Source organism: Uloborus diversus, chromosome 6 (genome assembly GCF_026930045.1).
Source record: "Uloborus diversus isolate 005 chromosome 6, Udiv.v.3.1, whole genome shotgun sequence".
In the NCBI taxonomy this organism is placed as follows: domain Eukaryota; kingdom Metazoa; phylum Arthropoda; class Arachnida; order Araneae; family Uloboridae; genus Uloborus; species Uloborus diversus.
Genome location: NC_072736.1, coordinates 162,237,533 through 162,259,953, shown reverse-complemented (window position 1 = coordinate 162,259,953; position 22,421 = coordinate 162,237,533). Strand labels below are relative to the sequence as shown.

General features: G+C 32.6%; 1 protein-coding gene across 1 annotated transcript in view; it reads left to right on the top strand.

Annotated features, from left to right (window-relative positions):
- The window catches only part of LOC129225054 (junction-mediating and -regulatory protein-like), a 35,723-nt gene that overhangs the window by 10,592 nt on the left and 2,710 nt on the right, over nucleotides 1-22,421 (top strand). Inside the window, exons 4-7 of the mRNA XM_054859599.1 lie at nucleotides 1,933-2,090; nucleotides 6,498-6,578; nucleotides 10,571-10,669; nucleotides 18,513-19,107. Coding sequence (XP_054715574.1) covers nucleotides 1,933-2,090; nucleotides 6,498-6,578; nucleotides 10,571-10,669; nucleotides 18,513-19,107 — 933 coding nt within the window. The remainder of the gene's footprint in view (nucleotides 1-1,932; nucleotides 2,091-6,497; nucleotides 6,579-10,570; nucleotides 10,670-18,512; nucleotides 19,108-22,421) is intronic.

The window sequence follows — 22,421 nt, the reverse complement described above, 5'->3', positions numbered from 1 at the left end:
ATTATGAACAACTCAAGTCTTTTAGTGTTTAAATTATTCTCACAATAATAGTTTTTTATATTTCGATATTCATAAGCATTTCTGAACTGTTTTCTTCTTATTTTAATATGCTTAATTATTTATTATATAGTAATTTAAATTTTACAAACAATCGGCCAATAGCGCTTTTTAGCAATCCAGAAAACCGGGAAATTCAGATATCCGGGATAGCGATGGTCCCGAACTTCCCGGATAATTGGTTCTCTACTGTAACAACTTATCTTCCAAAATCTTATAACAAAAACGAGCTGATGTGTGCCTCACATGACTTCCTTTTACTCCATTTTAATGTCATTTTCCCATTATTGGCAATTTTAATGGGATTCAATAGTTTAATCTCTAAATATTAAAAACGATGGCCAAATTAAAACCAGATAAAAAAAATCGCCAAATTTTCCGCCAAGTTGGCGACAAAACTTGGCGACCAAAAGACTGGCGATATATCGCCAAGTGTCCGCCAAATTGTAACACCACTTAAGTTTGCATCGATATTAACAATGATTTCCCCCCAAAAAGGTGCAAAAGACCCCCTTAGGAACATCCGAAAGCAACCAAAAGGGGAGGTGCACAACTAGACCCCACTACAAGTCTATGTACCAAATTTCAACTTTCTAGGACATACCATTTTTGAGTTACGCGAGATACATACGCACATACACACATACGCACATACATAGAGACGTCACGAGAAAAGTCGTTGTAATTACCTCGGTGATGGTCAAAATGGATATTTCGCGTGTCTATACATTCTTAGGCACTTTTCCGCATGTGGTCGAATCGAAAAAAAAACTCAACATTCATTTGGGGGTGAGCAAAATGGAAATTAAGGGCGATTTTTGAGTGAAAATTTTTTCGTGAATACAATACTTCCTTTTTTGTAAAAGGAAGTAAAAAATCATGATTTTTTCTTTTTTGAATAGGAAATTAAAGTTTATTTTTTCTTTTAAACTTAAAATAGCCGTTTCTTACAAAGTTTGAACAATACTGAACAACTGTATAATCTACTACTCAATTTCAGAGACTGGAAAAGGCAAATTATTGATAGGTTCTAAAATCCCTGAAAAGAATTGGCGCAGTATAGCCTACAAGGGCTCTTAAGCCAAAACCCCAATCTAAAACCAACCAAACCTTGAAAATTATTAGACAAGTCTTTGAAACTCCTAAGCAAAGAGTGCTTCAATTTTATTTCTTATCAAGTGTATAAATTAAGAATTGTTCAAATGGGTAGTATGTTACTCTCTTGATACCTATTCTCTTAATCTGTGCACCATTTCGTTAAAGTATTAACTTGCATCACAAAGCACTTTTAAAGCGTAATACTTAAAAAAAAAATTATTTGCCTATTATTTCCAATTAACCCTTATAAGACTTCAAAATGCAGAATTTTATATCCATTTTAGATACTTTCCTCCGGGGGAGTAACCCCCGGGCTTCCTAAAACTGGAGATATTCTATATCCCACTTAAAAGGGAGCACTGCATCACTCTTTTAATACCAGCCCCTCTCTTTTAAGGTCAATTTAAAAAGGACAGCATGGTTACACACAGTAATGAAAACGACACATAAAAAAGTAAAGAACGGCCTTACGCCGGATTAGGATTCTACACGAATACACTATTTTTTAAGAAGCTTTAGAAATGTTTGCTAACATGTTGTATTTTTACTGTACTAATAAATGTTAGTGATTTACTTAAATATACTTCCTAATTTGACTCAACCAAGACACATTTGTGAGGTCCACTAAAAACTTTAAATAGTTTTTCCTCCTAACAGAATTGCAATATGAAGCGCTTTAATTATTTATTTATTGAAGTCTTGATGTTTAAAAAAATAAATATATATATTAACACCCATCCTCTAAACAATATAGTTAAGCTTTTCTTTCTTCCTCAGATAACCTTGAAATTGGTGTGTTTTTTGATGCTGTTGAGAATCCAGAGGACTTATCTGAAGTAGATACTGAATATCCACAAATGAATCCCAAAGCAGCAAAATTAAAAGAGAAACTCAACCGAATTTATCGTAAAAGGGCTATTATACGCAATAAAATTGTAAGTATCATATTTTTTTTGTAAATAAATGCAATCAATATCTGGTTTGAGTGCAGCTATTATTTTTTCAAAAAAATATTTCATTAGTTTTTAAAAAAAGAATACATATATGTATATATCGGTGGGCGGGGGTAGCTTCTTAATGAAAGAAGAATTATAGTGTTTCATTACAAAGTAAAAAATCTCTTGAATCGGGTACTTTTGAATTATTTTTTCGAAAGCTGCATCACATGAACCAGGGCTGTAACCAGTCTTTTGCTTCCTGGAGGGTTTTACCCACATATTTTTCATGAAATCTACATGATCATTATTCATTTGTATATTCTACTGATTTTTGTAACAGAATAAATTATTTGAATGAAGGAGGCTACTTTAGGGCATTGACACAGGGGCGCCGACTTGGAAAAATTATTGAGGGGGCTGGGCCAGTCATCACTGGGGGTTTAGGCGGTTATGTAATGCCACGGAGGTCCCCCCCCCAAATAAAGGTCGATATTTGTGCCTCGAAAATGCCAATTTACATATTTTCTGGTGTGTATAATTTAAACAAACAGTATATGACATGGCGTTTTCAAAGTAAAACAATCAAAAAATTGGTATACAAATTTTTCTGGTTCAACTAGATCATGCCACTTGTCTTAATAAGAGACATTTCTTTGTTCTATTTTATGGGGAGTCATGCAGTGCCGTAGCTAGGCATGGAAAAGGTAGGGCGCTTGACTTGCATTGAAGGGCACCCCCAGAGACTCCGACTTAAAAAATAATGGGTGGAAGGGGGGGGGGGACATGCCGCAGGAAATTTTCTAAATTTGAGATGAAAAATATTAGTTTTAAAGTTTTTTAAAAGCATTTTAAAGTCAAATAATCAACATTAGAACCCCGAAAACTCGACAAGCCCGACACATATTTTTTGGCTTTGAAAAAAGGAAAAAATAAATACGAACACACACAGCATTTTTGTAAAAAGGTAATTTAATTTACGTACGCTTTTTAAGACCAGTTGTTTTTCATTAGTGATATCGGCTAACATATTCAAGCATAAACGCAGTCTCTCAATGTCTAGGTCATTTAAAAACTCAGTTGATTTTTCAAAATGTTTCACCTCTGTTTAATAAAAGCAAGCACTCTTGTTCAACTGCAATGTCCTGTGTGACTCCAGTTGATGTAAATCGCCCAATAGAGCAAAATTGCACCATTTTACAAACCTCAATATATATTGCCTTGTAGTACAGTCGAATCCCGACTTACGCGAGGGATGCATTCCAAGACCCCTCGCGTTAGTCGAAATTTCGCGTTGTGGAAAGGGTACGTGTAAAATTTTTCTATAAACGTACCGAATTATTTTAGACAATTGTAAACACCCCCTCAAACTTAAAAACCATCTCTTAACTAACTGTACATTACTGTTTCTTACATAAAGAACTGAATGTTTACTTGTTTTTAAAAAAAAACCCGTTTTACTCAACATAAAATACTGCTACGATGTACAAAATCAATGATCAATGGGAAAGAAAGAAAAAATAAACCGGTATACGATAGGCACAGTATATAGTAATAAAAGCAAAAAATGCATCTTTAGTTGTACTGTACAGTCGATCCATTAATGATATTTGTACACAATACATGAGCCAGTTTCCATTTTCATAAATTTTTGCATTTTACTAAGACACTACTCGGTGAATTTTTACGGATTTCCTTTTCTTGATTTGTAATTGTATGCATGGAAGATTCACTCATACCTAATTCTCGTGCGAACTTCAACGCATTTTTTAGTTGAGCTTCAGCTTTTCAAGAAGCTCTAGCTTTTCTTTAATTGTCAGAAACTTTCTCTTTTTATCTTCAAACTTTAGATGAAACAGCGCTCTTAGGTGTCATTATATTTCATTAACTTTCGCATTTAAAATGAGAAGGGAACTTCCACTCTCAGCGATGCTAAAAGGATAAAGATCCATTCACAAAAAAAAAAAACTTTTTTTAGTTGCCAATAACAAAGCCGATATGAGCAGACCACGATTTCTTTCCAAGAATTTTCCTGTTGCAGGTGAGGAATTCGCGTTAGGTCTGAATACTGGAGAAAAAATCGCGTTATAGCCATTTCGCATAAGTAGCGGGAGTCAACTGCATTCCTTTTGGATTTTGAAAGTGTGCGGTGAGCTTCGTTGTTTTCACTTCTTTGATGGTATACGTCAATTCCGAGGAAGGGAAGGATCATCATTTTGTGAAGTCTTTCTTTTAAACACAATTCCCAAAAGTATTCAAAACTATCATGCCTCCCATTTTATATGCAAATCAAACTCTCATGTATTTTTTTCGGATCAGCAACACTTAAGTGCGCAGCGCTGCCCACCGGCAACAGACTTGACCTGTAATTTTGCGCACTGGGACAAATTTTTACAGTACTCGCAGCACTGTAACACTATCATTATTCACACCACTCGTTTTCAGTTAACCTGCTTACACAACCGTAATAATTATTTGTTTTAACTCATTACTGAATGTATTTTACAAGGTAAACTATCTTCAAACAAAGAAAATAAAAGATAAATTTACGAGTTTTAGAAAGCATAATATAACTAATAATTTTCTTGATTTATTGAGGGGGCTCTGCTCTCTCAAAAATAGATTTGAGGGGGCTCGGGCCCCCTCAGGCCCCATGGAGTCGGCGCCACTGCATTGACATGAGCAAATGTAAAGGGTGATGTGTCTGTTAAATGAAGAAAAAAAAAGTCTAATGTGTACATAACATAAGTTCTCTCCTGTTAAATGCTCAGTGTCTTTTAAAAACTCAAAAAAAAAAAAAAAAAAAAGCATGTACTTGTATATGCACAATTGAAGTAATTTGTCTTAAATTCATATTTTTCAACACTTACAAAATGTGCTAAAGATAAAGTTTAGCAGTTTCAAATTGAAAGAATTTTGATGTTTTTGTTAGCCTTAGGTGTTCAAAATCTGAACAAAAATGCTCTTTTGTTTTTAAGAAATTATTTTCGCTATAAGTATTAAAAAAAAAATAAGTTCTAGAGTTAAAGCACTGAGTTTGTACATCTTTAAATAAAACTGGAAAAAAAATAATAAAAAATAAATAAATCATTTGTTTTTCAGCAAAAAAATAAATAAATAAAAAGCCAGGGACGTGCAATATATAAGCAGCTGTGTTGTCCAATTTTTTCTATGTCATTACTTACATTTCATAACATTTGTGGTGCATGTATCTCTATTTGCTGCAGTGTGAAGGTTGTTCATTTTAACAATGGCGTGTTGAATGTCGAATCATTCATGCAGCAAACACAACTATTATAGTAACATACATACAAAATAATACTACTAATTAATTGCAAAAACACATTAGAAATACAAAAAATCAATACTTTTAAGCAAACAAATAGCCGAAACTGGTGTCTAAAACAAGCTTTATCTTAAAAGTCTCGTTCATTCACAACAAAATTGTCGATAATAGAATTTAAAAAAAAACATGTTCCTCTCTTTCAAATCATTTAAAACAGTTCTCATTCAATAGAAATCAGTCCAAGATTCGAAAGCAAACTATTTCATTTTTTTCAAGCATCACACTGCTTGCTGGAGTATCAGTTCGATAATACTCCAGCTAAACTAAAATGATAAAGTTAATGAGTAACAATCCTATGTAATTTTGTTACAAAGCATCGTTTTTTGCTGTAATAAAAGATAAGTCTTCTTATTTGTGAATGTGTTTTGCTTATTACCCATATTACCCAAATTATCCATATTTTCGTTTATCCGGATTGCCTTTGGTCCCAGTTAGTCCGGATAAACAAGATTGCACTGTATCTATCTATAAAGCGTACTTAAAATTATTTTTTAAATATTGACTCCGTCTGTTTATTTTTTTAAAGCTGATTTTAATTGAATAAATCTAGTTTAAATTTGAAAAAAAAATTTTTTTTTTCTGTTTTTACTATCATTTGATGTTTGTCTCATAAAACATCACCTACTTCATTTATTTTCCCCTGAGTAGTGTACTACTACGCCATCTGATTTGATTTGAATCAAATGCATTTGCATTAAAATTAGTTTTTCTTTACATCATTTTTTTTTGGTGAAATAATGCTTGAGATATGTTTTTGTAATTTTTAAAAATTTCAATGTCAAGTTTAGTTATATTTATGAATGTAAATCATTTAACCAAAGTTTCTTTAGTCTTTTTTTTTTTTAATCCCGTAAATTTTTTAAAAAATCAGACTTTTTGACGTCTTTTAGAAAGAAAAAAATATGATAACATCCTGATTTGAGCTGTTCAAAAAATACAAATTATCTGAACATTTAACTTTAAAGACTGTTAGTCCATTTGAAAAGTTAAATGAAAAAGGTTAATTTTTGTTGTTTAGGTCTTTGATAGTTTACTTATATATTTCTGATATCTTCTTTCAGAAATCAATGCTTGCTGATATAAAAAAGAAGCAGGAAAAAAAAGTTGCTATAATTGAGCAGAATCGTAAAGCATCTACAATGGTATGCCGTTTTACCTCTATGTTTCAAGTGTTGAAATCATTTCCAAATTATACCTTAGTTTCTTCCAGAAATTTAGAAAAATAAATAAAATAATGCAGTTGTGAAATTAGACTTAGACCCCCCAATAAAGAGGAGAGTAAGGGGGGGGGGGCAGGAATAAGTAGAGGTGTCCCTCGTATAACATGGAACTCGTACCGTTCGATATTGAAACCATGTTATACAATAATTTTTATTTATTTTTAAAATTAATTATGTATGTAAAGATAATTAAATCTGGGAAATACATACCATGTTGTAACAAAAACGTGTTTCATGCTATAGAAACCAGTGGTAGGAAGTAGCGCACTACAAGTAGCAACACTAGTGCAGTAGCCACATTTTTTGGTAGTTTGTAGTGTAGCGCACTTCTTTCCAAAAAAAAAAAAAGGAGAGTAGCAAGTAGTTTAATACAAAAAAAAAAAAAAGGTAGTTTGTAGCGATTTCTGGAAACTACTTTTAAATAAGATTTTTAAAAAAAAATCGATCTCAAGAGCATCGTAAGAAACGGGGTTGTGTCCAGATCCAGACTCCTAGCTTGAAATTGATTAGATCCTACAAAATACAAGTTCATATAAAATTTCAATATAGAAAATTAGTTTTTCTCTTCTGTTTAAAAGATGTTTTCCTCATCTAATCAATTTTATGCATATGTATTCCGATGTAAAATTTAAGTCAAATTATGACTGCTTGTATTTATATATTTCAAAATAGCCAAAATCTAAAAATTTGAATCTTCCAACTTTTTAATCCTTTCTTGCAGCAAATATTCGTAAAAATGCTTTAAAAAAGAAAATAAAGAAAGAAATAATAATTCTAGGTAATATTCCATGTTCAAATGAGCCTATCTGAGCAACTTTTCAAGTTTTTTCCTTTAATCCTCAAATGGTGTGTGTGTATATATATATATGCTTTTTATTTATTTATTTCTTCAAAAGTAGAGAAGTAACGACTACATTTCATTAGTAATTTGTTGTCGCTACATTTTAAAAAAAGTTGTTGTAGGTGTAGTTGACAATATTTGTAGTAAAGTAGTTGTTTGCTGCACACACACACACACAAAATGTTTTTTCAACCACTGATTGAAACCATGTTTCGTGCTATATTGAAACCATGGTATACTTTAAAATAACATAAATCAAGGCAATGTGTACTGTGTTAGATCAAAGTCAAGTTTTAAGGTGTAAAATTTTATGAGAGTTCATTCCAATAAAACATACAAAACACGTATTTACTTTCTTGAAAACTGGAGAAAAAAAAAACAGATAGGAAAGAGCTTGATCATTTTCATTTATAAGGAACAAAATGCATACTGTTACAAATTCTGTAAATAGTAATTATTGTAGTAACGTAACCTGTAAATAATTTCCCGTAATGAATATACAACCCCTTTTTCATTCGGCTAAAGTATACGACCCCTATTTTCTTTCTTTTCATTGATAACGGTCTACTACTTTACAGAAGCGTGTGGAATATTTGAGAAATTTCTTTTCGGTGTATTTAAGCCGTTAGCGATGGATAAACAGTTAGTTTCGATTGATATTTCGAACCGAGAGCATTTCTGCTCTGTTTATAGCGAGGCATTTCGCTGTGTTGTTTTCGTATTTGGAAGTAAATACGTGTGTAAACGTTGAGTTTACGGTGTTGTGTGATAATTGCTTAATTGCTGATGAATAATTTAGCAGTTGTTGAAGATCTTTCCTGTACATAGTGTAAATAAATTTCCTGTGTTTTTATCAAGAACTGTGTCTTCATTTCAAGAAAGTGGAAGTCGCACCGAATCCGTTACAATACTATTAGAAAGAAAATTTGAAATACTGTGCAGCAATAAAGTTTGTCTGAGCAACAGCAACAAAAAATGTAACATGAACAAAAATTATAAAAATTTTCCTTTGCTACATTATTTTATTTATCGTTTGCCAAATTTTACTTTAATTTTATTTTCTTTCCATTAAAAACATTAGATTGAAGCAAAAATGCAAATCAATTTTTTTCAAATTGTACACGTACCATGTTATACAAGAGTGCGCTTGTAAATGAATAAGAAATATTAAAAGTGCGCTTGTAAATGAATTCAATAAATATTCAAAAAAAAAAAAAAAAAGAATCTATAAAGCTGGGTAATGAGATGGATGAAGCTTTGTCATTGCCACTAGTAACTTTTAACTTTTATGGGAATAGTCCAAAATGAAAAAAACGCATTAAAAAATATTTTCCGGGACACCTCAGTCCTATGTTTCATTTTTTCATTTGAACAAGTTTTTGCTCAATTTTGAATACATGCCAAAAAAATTATTATGGTATAAAAAGAAATTTAAAACTTATTTTTATGTAGCAGTCAGTTTTGTTTTTTGAGGAGCCTTTATAAAAAGAAATTTTGGTGTGAAAAACGTGCAATTTTTTAAAAAACTTCAATTACCTTATAGCTTTTTTCAAATAGATGAAAATTTTTCAACAGTAGCAGCTGTGAAAGAAATACAGGGAAACCTGTGTATAACAATACTGTCTATAACGATAACCTGTCTACAACAATATTTTTTTTTGGCCCCAGCAAAATGTCAGCATGAATAATCAAACTGTCTTTAACAATAACCTGTCTATTAGGATATTTTTTTTAGGTCCCAGCAGTATCGTTGTAGACAGGTTTTACTGTACTGTTCTTTTTACTGACGGAATAACACTAGAAATTATCTGTACACATTTTATAGACTTGAATGTATTGGTAAAGTATCGTCCAGTAATTCAAGTCCTTTATTCTAATTTTAAGAAAGAAAAATCATGCAATGTAAAACAAAATAATTTCTTCACAGACTTAGAATTGATGAAGGTAAAGGATTGATTAGTTGAGTGACTGATTCTGTGAATTTAAAGTAACGTATTTCTTACATCAAAGAAAGAGTCGCAAACACCTGTCACACTGTTGGTGTATAAATGATTACTAAGACAATTTTTTTTTTCTTGTTTTAATTTGAAATATTAATCTTTTTTCTTGATTGCAAATGATGAAACAGTAAAACTATGTGGTTCTTATGGAATAAGTATTTAAATTTTCAATTTACTCTACTCGAAAATGAAAATCTTCGTAAAGTAATGTACATAAAGTTTTACTGTATTAATTTTATCTATTTAGTTTTAGTATTTACCATTTGGATGACTAAATTATACACTTAATTTAAATTTTGTTTTTAATCAGTTGAATGTTTGTATACCTATAAAATGTGCATAATGTTTAAATTTTTTCATTAAAAACCTAAATAAGTAAAAATTACTGAGCTATAACACTTTTAATCATTTTGAGAAAATGAATTTGCTATTTTAATAACAGTTATTTATTTTTCTTCTAAAACAGTACAGATGTACAGTAAAGTACCATCTATACGTTTAAAAAAATACTTTATGAAAAAGAACACATATACAGTAAAGCATTGTTTATAAGTTTCTCTTTTATAGGTTTTTATCAATTATACGTTTTTAAATTTGGTCCCTGCAGAGTCTAATACACATTAACCTATTCCTATGATATGTTTTTTCATTTGTACACTTTTTTCATACAGTCCCTTCAAAAACGTATAAACGGTGCTTCACTGTAATATTTGCGCGTTGGTATGTAATAAAATATGCCAGAACGGATTAGGAAAATGCTTAAATGATAAAGACTTTCAAAAGGGAAACATATGCTTCACCGTACATTGTTTTAAAATAAATAAATAAGTAAATAAATAAACATTGCAAAAGGTGAGTTTTGGAAATAACTTGGTGTCTATTCTAAATAAGAGAGAGAAGGAAAAAAAAGTTACAAAATTTATGCTCGTAAAGTGGAAAACAGGCACATTTAGTTTTGGACTACAGCCACATTTAGTTTTGAACTAACATCTTGTTCATCATGTAATAATATTATTGAAATATTTTGATGCGCCGAGCTTAGATTACATTCTTAATGAAATTATCATTTACAGACACAGAAAAGAAAAGAAATTAAAACCAAAGAATTATCAGAAGATAAGCTAGCTTCTGAGAGGAAAAAGACTCTACAAAGACTTAAAGAGTACAGAAAAGTAAGATTTTTGACTCGAATTCCAAGTTTTTAATGCAGTTATTTCTAGTAAATCCTACACAGGTATAAGAGTATTATTTAACCCATTCCATGATCAGCCCGAAACCCCTTAACGCGCATGCCGCAGAGAACGAACGGAGTTCGTTTTTGCTGCGTTGTATTAGCACTTTTCTCCCCATTTTGCTATCGGGATTTTGATGTTGTTTTTGCTGTTCAGCTTGCATTCGAAAATTGCTTCGCTTTATTAGTGTTTTGGCACTGAATCAAATAGTGCAATGAAATACAAGGTTGCTAATATGTGCTGAAATATTCATTAAATTTACACAGTACATAACAGGAAAATAATAGACAATAGAGTATAGGACGAAATGCAATTATTTTTATAACACTAATTTTTTTATTGATTTATTCTTCCTTTTGCTTTTATCTCAGTATATCAATTTTTTTTCTTTTTATACACTTAAGAAATCAAAACTGTTAAATGCAAGATGATCTACCTTTCAAAAGGGCTTAACAAAATATTCTTCAAACAATTGACTGATCGATCCAACCTGTGAGCAAGGGAATTGAATGGACAAAAACGCTTTAACTGTGGGAATGCTTTTCTAAGAGGGTAAAAAGTATTCTTCGGTGCCTTTTGATACATTGTGACCTTTCAAAACGACCAATAAACACAGAGACATACCTTTTCTGGTTGGTTCTTTTATCGTTATTTCCGGTGACTTTTAAATCCCTTCCGAGTGCCCAGATATCAGTTGCTCAAGTGTGGGAAGTATTTTAAAGATAAATGATTACAAAAGATCAAAACTTGCGGCTAGTCCCCTATTTCCCTAAAGGATACTTTTGTGCATGCAACTAAAAGCCCCCAGTTGAGAGAGAAATAACAGACAGCCTGGGAGAGGTCGATTCAATAAAGAGGTGCCCCCCTTGGTGTCTTGTGGTCAACCCTTCCACATTATTTTCTTACAACAAAACATTTTGAATCAGAAAGGAATTTCAAAGCAAGCTTTACTGCTTGTGTTTGGGAACATGTCTTCAGAAGAAGAAAAAAAAGAAAATATTGCTTGAAATAGAGTCGGATTGTTTTTTCTTCTTCTTTTTTAAAAAACATACTTGGATAAATTTTAGTTAGTTTCATAGGATTATTTACTAATTAAAGCAATTTGATTATTGAAAAGAAACCAGATATTTTATTTCTATTTTTAAAATCTCATAAAAGAAGGTGCAATTAAAACATTTGAGCTATTTTAAAACAATAAATAAAATCTGAAAAAGAAAGGGAGAAAAGAAATGTTTTGTTTCGTATTAGTAAAGCGAAAAGAACTCAAGATATTATCATTTCATTTGTACTGTCGTATCTATTTTATGTTTTGCATGGTCAACTTTTACGTGTAGTCAATGCGGTCGTCGTAATTTTTGTTTGTGAAATTAAAAATATTCAAAACCGTATCACTAAAAATCCATCAAAGGGTGCCGCGAATATAAAAAGTTATAATTTACGTTTGAAAATATCATGATTTAAAAATAAATACATAATTAAAATAATAATAGTATACAAATAAATAAAAAGCGTAGTAAACAAATTATAATTATTAAAAAAAACAGAACATACTTGTACAAAATTAAGATATGTAAGATAATTAAAAAAAATAATATTGTGTAAAATAAATTATAAAATTTGAGGATTATGAACAATTTAGTGAAGGATGCTTGGTTAAGAAGGTGGATTTTTGATAACAAGAAAAAAATATTTCTGTTTATTTGCTTTATTCAGGCATAGAAATATTGGCAAATGTGTAAGGAAATATTTTCACACATGTTCATCAGGAGTTCAAATGCCAGAATGCTAAGAAACAAAGCTTCCCCGAAAAGATAAAAATATAATGCCTGATTATTTGAAGCATTATAAGTGTCCTATTCAAGTGTACTTGAAAGGTTAATATCTTAGTAAAATAAAATAAATTACAAGTTTCGTGAAACACTATAAGTTTCATCCCTTTTGTCTAAGGAAAGGAGCTCGATTACCGCTCCCCTCAAAGCACCAGAACCCAACAGTGAAGCGCAATAACAGGGTTCTGCCCCTGGAAGGATCGCCGACACATATTCGGCCAAAGCAAAAACTGCTAGACACAGGTTCGTCGAAGGCAGTTAGGAACCATTTTCTCGCGACGAGCCTGAATCGGCCGGGGCAAGGAATGGGTTAAAACACACACACACAAACACTACTTTCCAAATATTAGTTTGAAGTTAGTATTTACTTTGTTGTTTGTGAGATTTTTTGAGCGTTTGCTAAGTTATATAATACCATAAAATCCTGTTATAGCAAACTTCAATGCAAATTTTGTTCTTTGTAACGGGTATCTCATTGTAATGTAAGGGAAATTAAATTAAGACTGAAAAATTATTTCATTGTTGTGGGATTTCACAGTATCAGTCAGAAAAAATGATAATACTTAGTGTATTTAGGATGAATCACCTGTTACACATATGGGGGGAGGGGGAGCCAATTTTTTTTCATGCTTCATTTAAATATCTCTAACTTTCATTGTATGAACACATCTTTTGGGATTTAAGGGAATTGTATTTCTATACAAAAATATTTGCTTATTGTTATCAAAACAATCAGTTGAACATGTTCTGTGCTTGATTTAACTAAAAAAAGTCACTTCCTTTTGGAATGTTTAGTTTCTCTAACTATCTGCTTCTATTTTTTTTTTAAATTCTTAAACACAAATCCTGGTAGCTTTTTAAATCATTAAAGATGTTGTCTTATTTACATTCTATGATTTTTTTTTCCGAATTTAAAATAAATAAATAAATACAGCTGAATGGGGGGCACAATACAGTCGAGTCCCGACTTACGTGAGGGATGCGTTCCTAGACCCATCGCGTAAGTTGATATTTCACGTTGTGGAAATGTGTGTGCATACGAATTTTTTTATTAACATACCCAATAATTTTAGACCCTTTTAAACACCCTTCAAACTGTTTTAGACCATTTTTTAACTATATATTAGTTTCTTACATATAGAGCAGAATTTTTACTGTATTTTTAAAAAAGCTGTATTATTCAACATAAAATACTGTTGCGATGCACAAAACCAATAATCAATGGGAGAGGAAGAAATAAAACAAAACCGTACGGTATGTACAATATGTAGTAATAATAAAGCGCTGCACTATAATAGTACTGTACAGTACATGCACTTATATTTATAACTTAACTAGTATGTTGTGGCCATCACGAAACTTTCTTCTATATTTTTCTTTTTTTTTTTTCTGATCCCTCCCCATGCTTGACGAGGAAGCAATATTCCCAACAAAAACAAAATTACACATGCAAAAACTTGACGACTATCCCAATGTCTGAATTATTGCAAAAGCAAAGCAAAGAGCGAAAATTGAAAGTTATTTTAAAAGCCTTGCTTGAATTAATTACAAATATTTTATTTGTTAACAAACATAAGATGGCAACAGTTAAAAATTTTAAATCATTGAGATAATATTTCCGATCATTTCCATACAATTACTAGTATGTTGTGGCCATCACGAAACTTTCTTCTATATTTTTCTTTTTTTTTCTGATCCCTCCCCATGCTTGACGAGGAAGCAATATTCCCAACAAAAACAAAATTACACATGCAAAAACTTGACGACTATCCCAATGTCTGAATTATTGCAAAAGCAAAGCAAAGAGCGAAAATTGAAAGTTATTTTAAAAGCCTTGCTTGAATTAATTACAAATATTTTATTTGTTAACAAACATAAGATGGCAACAGTTAAAAATTTTAAATCATTGAGATAATATTTCCTATCATTTCCATACAATTAAAATCACGAGAAATACGCAGACGACAATCTATTACGATTTATCTTTCTTATTGTTGCATTAATAAAAATATTTTTATTCGCAAAAAAAAAAAAAAAATCAACACCTCTTGGAGCGATCGGCGTCAAAATTGAACCAAAGCCTGTTTACATATGGATTCACATATATTCCAAATTTCAACCAGAACGTAGCATTACTTCTTGAGATAGGGCACTCAAAATGGAAAAAAAGAACGGGTGATTGCGCTACCCACTTTTTAGCTGTTGACACAAAAATAAAATCAGTTCTTATACCCACTAAGGGCTACTTGCCGATAGATTTTTCTTTCATTCCGTTCATTATTTTTTGAGATACAGCAGTCACAATTGACGACAAAAAACGTTCTATAGCTCAACCCCCGTTTGAGTTATTGACACCAAAATTGAATCAGCACCTGTTCCTGTTAATACCAACATATGGACCAAATTTTGTTTGATTCCGCCAGTTACTTCCTGAGGAATAGCAAGCACGCGTAACTCGAAAAACGTCCCATTGCTCCACCCCCCTTGGAGGAATTCGCGCCAAAAACTAATGGGCACAAGTTAACATAGGGGCACATATGTGTACTAAATTTCGTTCGATTTCATGCGGTAGTTTTTGTTGTAGAGCGGCCACAAAAAACTGGTCACACACAGACGTGACACACATACACACACACACACATACACACACACACACAGACAGACAGACATTTTCCAAAAATGGTCGAAATGGACTCAGCACACCTCAAAACGTTCGAATCCGTCAAAATTCGAAATTCGAAAATTTGCACGAATCCAATACTTTCTTCTATATATTAGATATAGAAGAAAGTAAAAATAGAAGACGATTTATGCTGCGAAATCAGATCGTTATTTCTAATACAGTGAAACCTGTGTAAGTTGACCACTTGCGGTGCAGTACTTTGGTGGTCAACTTAGACAGGTGGTCAACTTATGGAGGGTAGTTATGAAAACTTCTTTTTTTTTTTGTTGTTTCTTGTCCTATGCATTCATTTTTTAACTAATTGGAATACTTTAAACTCACTGTCATTGTTTAACATTACTTTAAAACAATAAGAAAAAATGTTGCTTAAATATTTTTAGAGATTATTTACCAGAATGACGCGTAAAGTATCATACAAATTTAAAATTTCTGTGAATCGATCAAAAAAAAAAAAAAAAAAAGCCTCATTGCTTATAAAAAACTATTTACTTGATATTAACAATTCCTAAAGATTCATAACAAGTCAAAAGTGACTCAAATTCTTCATTTGATTTTTTTTCTTGTACATTTTTAACCATGGTAATCTACTTTTCAACAAAATACCTCCTTATTGAATTTTGGCGCTTTTTCTGGGACTTAACATGAGCCCAATGTTTTTCGATGGAAACAAATATTTATAGGTTTTTCTAAAATGCCTGGTTACTTATTTGAGGCATGACTGAAGGAGCTTTTAGTACAATCTAATGCTTTTGCCTAGTGGTCAACTTACAAAGGGTTTTTTACAATACTCCAAACCAAAGCTGGTGTATATTAGTGATCAAGTTAGAGAGGTGGTCAAGTTACAGAGGTTTTCCTTCATTATATAAGATAGGACTAATTCCGTTCCTGACGAAAGCGGTCAACTTAGACAGGTGGTCAACTTACAGAGGTGGTCAACTTTACAGGTTTTACTGTATAATTTTTGAATAATATAGTTGCTTCGCCTTTACTTTTATAACGTTTCCATTTGTGGTACCACCCCTCTTCCGGGGTCTTTAAAATACACAATACAAGAGCAGCTTCCAAATTCATACTGTTTTGTAATTTGCTTAGACACTACTCTGCAAACTTAATATATTAAAACTAATTTCTTTCCACTTCTACGGATTACCTTTTCTTAACCTTTAGTTGTACGCATGGAAGATTTTTTCATATCTAAATGTCGTGCTACCTTCGATTCTCTTTTTCTTTCCATCTTCACAATCTTTAGATGAAACAGCGTGCTTAGGTGACTCAATTTTTCATCACTTTTGTATTTGGAATTAAAAAAAAAAAATAATGGAAAATGTGGAGTGGTTGTTTATACACACTAACACAGCTTGAAGTTCATGAAACCAATATTTAGTAGTCAATAACGAAGCCCACATTCAACACCACGATTCCTTTCTAAATATTTTCATGTTTAGAGAGAGGAATTTGCGCAGGGGCGGCAAATAGGGGGGTCAAGAGGGGGCGGTTGCACCCCCAAATCTTTTCAGAGGAATAATAAAAAGTGAGCAAATTCAACTTACGTAAATCGCCAATCAAAGTTGAAACACAATCTTGCTGGTTCTTCGTAATGGTTGATGAAACTTGACACATTTCCAGACAAGAGCAAGTATTTTCCGTTTTTTAAATTATTAGAAATTCATCAAGCTTTTACCGGCCTTTTCGGAACAGAAAAAAAACTGATGAAGAATCATGGTTTAATTTTAACGAAAGACCTAATTTCTTCATATAGGCTAAGTATATCGTTCTTGTGTGCTCTGCGTAACGATGGTTTATGAGAGGCCCGTGCAATGGTGTGGCTGTATGACTTCATAAGGAAATGCCGTGGTATTTTACATTCATTGTTACGCTCGTACTTTCAGTGTGACTATTTAATGAGTGTTCATCACTTTCTTCCGCTAGAAACACATTTCAGCTGCTCATGCATATTATGCTTTCATAGATACTCTTTAAAAATACATACTATTTTTGAAAAACATATCTCGCAACAACAAATATCTTTTCTGGGGGCTCTTTAACTATGCAGTCTCCCCCCCCCATACCATGATTACTTGCTGTTAGCCAATATGTGTTTTGTTCCATACTGAGACTATTCGTATTTAAGAAACTCGACCCCCCAAATGAAATGCTGAAATGCCGCCCCTGAATTTGCGTTATCTCTAAAATTTGTTGCTCGTGAAAAATTCGCTTTATAGCCATTTCGTGTAAGTCGAATCGTGTTGTAGCGGGAGTCGACTGTATATAGATATTTTGTCCCAGGGCTGTAGCCTGGGGAGGTGCAATCGGCACTATTATGCCTATATGCTGGAGCAATTGATATGTTGCCATTAATAGGTGTAAAAGATATTCCAGTTATAAGAGTCAAGCTCAACAGATGAAGCTCATTCTTCATTTTGCTGTCTTTCAAAATAATATTTGGAGACTGACTTTGAAATATGCAGTGCCATATAAAATGAGTTAGATAGTAATTTGGTCTGAAATGAGATAAATTTGGAGGGACAAAAAAAATGAATTTTTTGAGATCTTGAATTCTAATTTTTTTTCTTCGGAATCATGAATTGCGATAGGACCCTTCTCGTTGCGTTTCTTGTTTCTACTGATAACTTTTCTCGCAACCATGATTTGAATTTAATCTATAGTTAACATTGAATCCATGCGTGCAATGTGGGAGTCATATGATCAAACTACAGCTTCCCATTGGCTGAAGCAGGCAGCAGTGGATTTGTTCTTGTTTGCCTTGGCCACATGCATGGATGTGTTTTTTTAGGCACAGAACGTCTGTTTTCAAAGCTCTAAAATAATGGGATATGATTTTTTTAAATCGTGAAACCAACTAGACTACCCTATAGGAATGAGGCTGAAAAGTAAAAATCTGTCATTACCACATTTTTGCATTTTTGTTGATATGTTTGCTTTTGCATAGCACCTCCTCATTTGTCTTATTTTTAATTACAATTTTATGTTAATTAATTTATTTGAAAAGATAAGACAAAATCAGGTGACTCAATGAAAAACTGTTTGGTGATGTTTCTTTTCTGTTATTTATAAACTCTAGTTAAATCTAGTTGCATGCTGTCATACTTTGCTTGCTCAACTTCCTCTGCATGTTGAAATTACATTCTTATCTCAACTAAAAGTTCATCTGAATGTAAAATTTATAACTTCTAAAAAATGTATTGAGTGCATATGCTTACTAAAAAAATATATACTATACTAGTATGTTGATTTTTTGTTTTATTTGCAGAAAGCACTACATTTAGAATCCATGAATCAAAGTGGTTTTGAATCTGATGACTCAACTTCTTCTCTACAAGATTCTAAACACACTCAGCCCGATTCATCGAAAAAAAAGCCACCCAAAACAGTGAAAAATGTGCCTAGGAAAAATAGTAAAGTCTCTGAAACTAGAAGTTCAAAGACGGATGACGTTGGTTCAAGTCTACCTCCAGCACCACCACCACCTCCTCTTCCTCCTACAACTTTGCCTTTAATTCCACCTTCTTCGCTTCCCTCTGTGCCTTCAGCTTTACCACCTCCCCCACCACCCCCTCCTCCTCCTCCACCACCTCCCCCTTCTCTTTCTCCTCCTCTTCCACCACCACCGCCGCCACCGCCCTCATCACAGCCCTCTGCCAACAAACAGAACCAAGTGCCTTCTTCAACTTGTGTTAAATTGCCCGAAAAGTCCAACTTAGAAATTACACAAGACGGCATTGCTTCTCAGTTGAACAAGCTAAAGAAGCCTGTTTTGCAAGAAGTGAAAAATGTCAATTCTGCACAGCCTTTTAATCTTGAAGAAATTCTGTCCATCAGAAGTAAACTGAAAGCTCCTGTTATAGGTATGTATATTCAGTACATTTTTTTTCTGATTCTATTTTTTATTTACTTACTATCAACGGTACCTGCTCAGCTTCGCCCGTAGTCGAAAATTATAAGGTCATTTGGTTCGTCTGTATATTTATAAATAATGGATGATAACTTTCTAGCCGATATGTTGTGGTAATTTGCTCGTTCACGTTATGGTAGTTTGCTCGTCTACGTTATGGTAGTTTACTCGTCCATGTTATGGTAATTTGCTCAGTGCAGAGGAATTAAATCCACCAGTGGTGATAAAAATAAAATCATAGAAAGAAAAAAATCAAATTTTTAAAAAATCGCTTCGAGATGCACATCCCCATGCCAAAGCTTGGCAGAAATCAACAGTCCCCAGGGACAGAACTCGCACATATCGGGGTTGTACTCCTAAAATAGCTGATCACTCCAGTTTGTAAATTATCATGATTTGCCTTTCAATGATTTAAACTAATTTAACTTTGATATGAAGCCGCTTTGGTTTTCCTAAGCCTAGGTGTTTCAATTTTCAATTGAAGCGATCATCAGGGCCGTAGACAGGGTGGGGACCGTCGGGACAAATCCTCCCCCGAAATTTTAAATTCTCTCCAAAAAATAAAGAAACGAAGACTATCTAATCAAAACTCTTCCTTCGATTCCTCCTTCACTATCTCTTGGCCTTGTTAAACAAATCTTCTTTCATTCAGACCTCTTCTTCTTTTCGCCCCTCCCTCCACACCACCATACAATTTTGTTTTTAAAATTTCAAAAAGTCCTCATTTTTTCACACCTTGGCCCATTACTGATTGCTAAAGACTTTTGTTAACAGATAACATTTTAAAAACATTCTTTGATACACACTTCAGCAAGAGACGTAACAGATTTACATGATCAAAACGATCATTTTTAATCCTATCATACTTTTGCTTAATTTTGTAGATTTTAAAAAAGTAAGCCTTCAAAAATATTAATTTATTTTTTGAGGTGGTGACTGTAGATTACTTTTCAACTGTGACTATTTTCACTTATTTGCCTGAAAGTTATTCTAAAAGCCCCCGACGCATGCATTTGTAATTGCAAACATGTAATAAACACTGTATCAAGTGTTATAGACCGTAAAAGCGTACGCAGTCCTCTTATTTTGTGAACTCAAAAATAAATAATTCCGATGGTTATAAATTAGTTATCAAATATTAATGAAATAATTAATCATAATAATTATTTGATCCAAATTTTTTAAATACACTGTTATTTAATTTTTGCAAACAACATAATGAACATATTTTTTATAAATGCTATTTCCCCACTTGATTTCATGTCTTGGAACAACCTTTGCCTCGACCATGTCCCTCCCCGAAAAAATATCCTGGCTACGGCCTTGGTGATCATCTATTTGTTTCAAAAGAGATGATCACTTGAAATTTGTGAATTAGCATCATTTGATTTTCAAGACTTTAAACCATTTTAACTTTGATATGAAGCCATTTTGGTTTTCCTAAGCCTACCTGTTTCAGTTTTCAACAGATGATTACAGTGGAGTCTCAAAAATCCGAGGTAATTGGGTCTCACCTCACCTCAGATTACTGAAAACTCGGAATATCCGGAAAACTCTTCCGGATTTAATATTTACACTACTCGGAAGACATAAGGAGGGGCAATTTTTACTTCATTGTATAAAGACAAGGGGCTATTGTCTTCACAGAAATTTATCACTCAAACTTTTAATATAAATTTCCTTTTAATTGCGTCTAAACAAATGTTAACTTAATTTTTTCTCGATATCCGTGCGCATTTATGTGTGCAAGGCAACCAAAACATAACCAACCTCTTGGTGTGTTTTATTATTTACTGTACGTATTCAACGAAATTTACAGCAGCAAAATATTTCTATTTTCAGATTTTGATGAAAATCAAATTTTGAGCTACTAAAATGTATAATTTAAAAAATAAATGAAGCACTTCAGATTAAGCCGGACCTCGAGCTTTCGAGACTCGGATTTTCGAAACTCTACTATACTTCCATTCGAGAACTAGCACAACTTGCTATTTTAACTTTAATGTGAAGACATTTTGATTTTGCTAAGCCTGCCTGTTTCAGTTTTAGCTGATGTCCTTTGAAAATGTTTTACCCAAGCTCACATCGCATGTTTTTTCCCATCTGTGCATTGGGAAAAAATATCCGCATCTAAATAAATAATAGTCATCAACAAACTCTCAAATTATTTATGTTGCCATGCTAAGCACAAACTGCATTTTTTCAGTTTTTAACAAAATTAAATTATTGTCAAGCAGCTTTAGAACATTTTGTTATAGATTTTTTTTTTTTAAATAAAATTTTGGGATGTTGTTAAAAATGAATGGATCTTTTTAGACTGCTCTTGTTTTAACCAGTGATTTAACCAGTTTCGTATATTTAATTTACTCTAAGCAGTTACAGTGATCTCTCACTTTTACACGACCTACGTTATATGCGTTTTTCACTTATGCACATTTTTCTCACGGGCCCGGCCAGCGATATAGGAAAACAATATTAACTCTCGTTCATTTATATGCGAAACCTAAAATGTACCTTTCACTTATGCGAGATGAAAGTTTTTCAAATTTTAGTTAAATCGCCTATTTACGCTTTGCTTATCGGAGGATTTGTACCCTTCTTGTTCTGTCTCTTGGAATGCATTCACACGGCTTTATTCCATTGTTCAGATTCTTCTAAGAATGCGCGTTCTTTTTCACACAAGTGTGCAATTGGGGGTGGAATTAGTGTTGTGATTGACATACAAAAGGGCTGACATCACTAAAAGTCGTGGTCAAGCGGTAAGAATTGATGTAGCGTATCGAGGATCTTTTGCATCCTTGTAGACTACAGTCGAATCCCGACTTATGCGAGGGAAGCATTTCAAGACCCCTCGCGTAAGTCGAAATTTCGCGTTGTGGAACAATGAATATTTAGAAATTTTTTATAAGCATACCCAATTATTTCAGACGCGTGTTAATACCCCTCAAATTGTTTCAAACCATTTCTTAACTATATATTAACGTATCTTTTATAAAGAACTGACTTTTAACTGTATTTTAGAAAAATCTTTACTATTTAACGTAAATTACTGTTATGAAGGACAAAATCAACGAGATACATGAATTAAAACAGTAGGGTACTTGTATTAAGTACATTACTGCATTATAATAGCACTGAACAGTAGATATTGTAAACTTAATCATAATTTTTAAAATGATGAAAATGATGGTTTATGCAGGGTGAGAACACCCCTATTTCTGGCCTGTTTAAGCCACGATGAAAGAGCAGCTTCCATTTTCATGATAT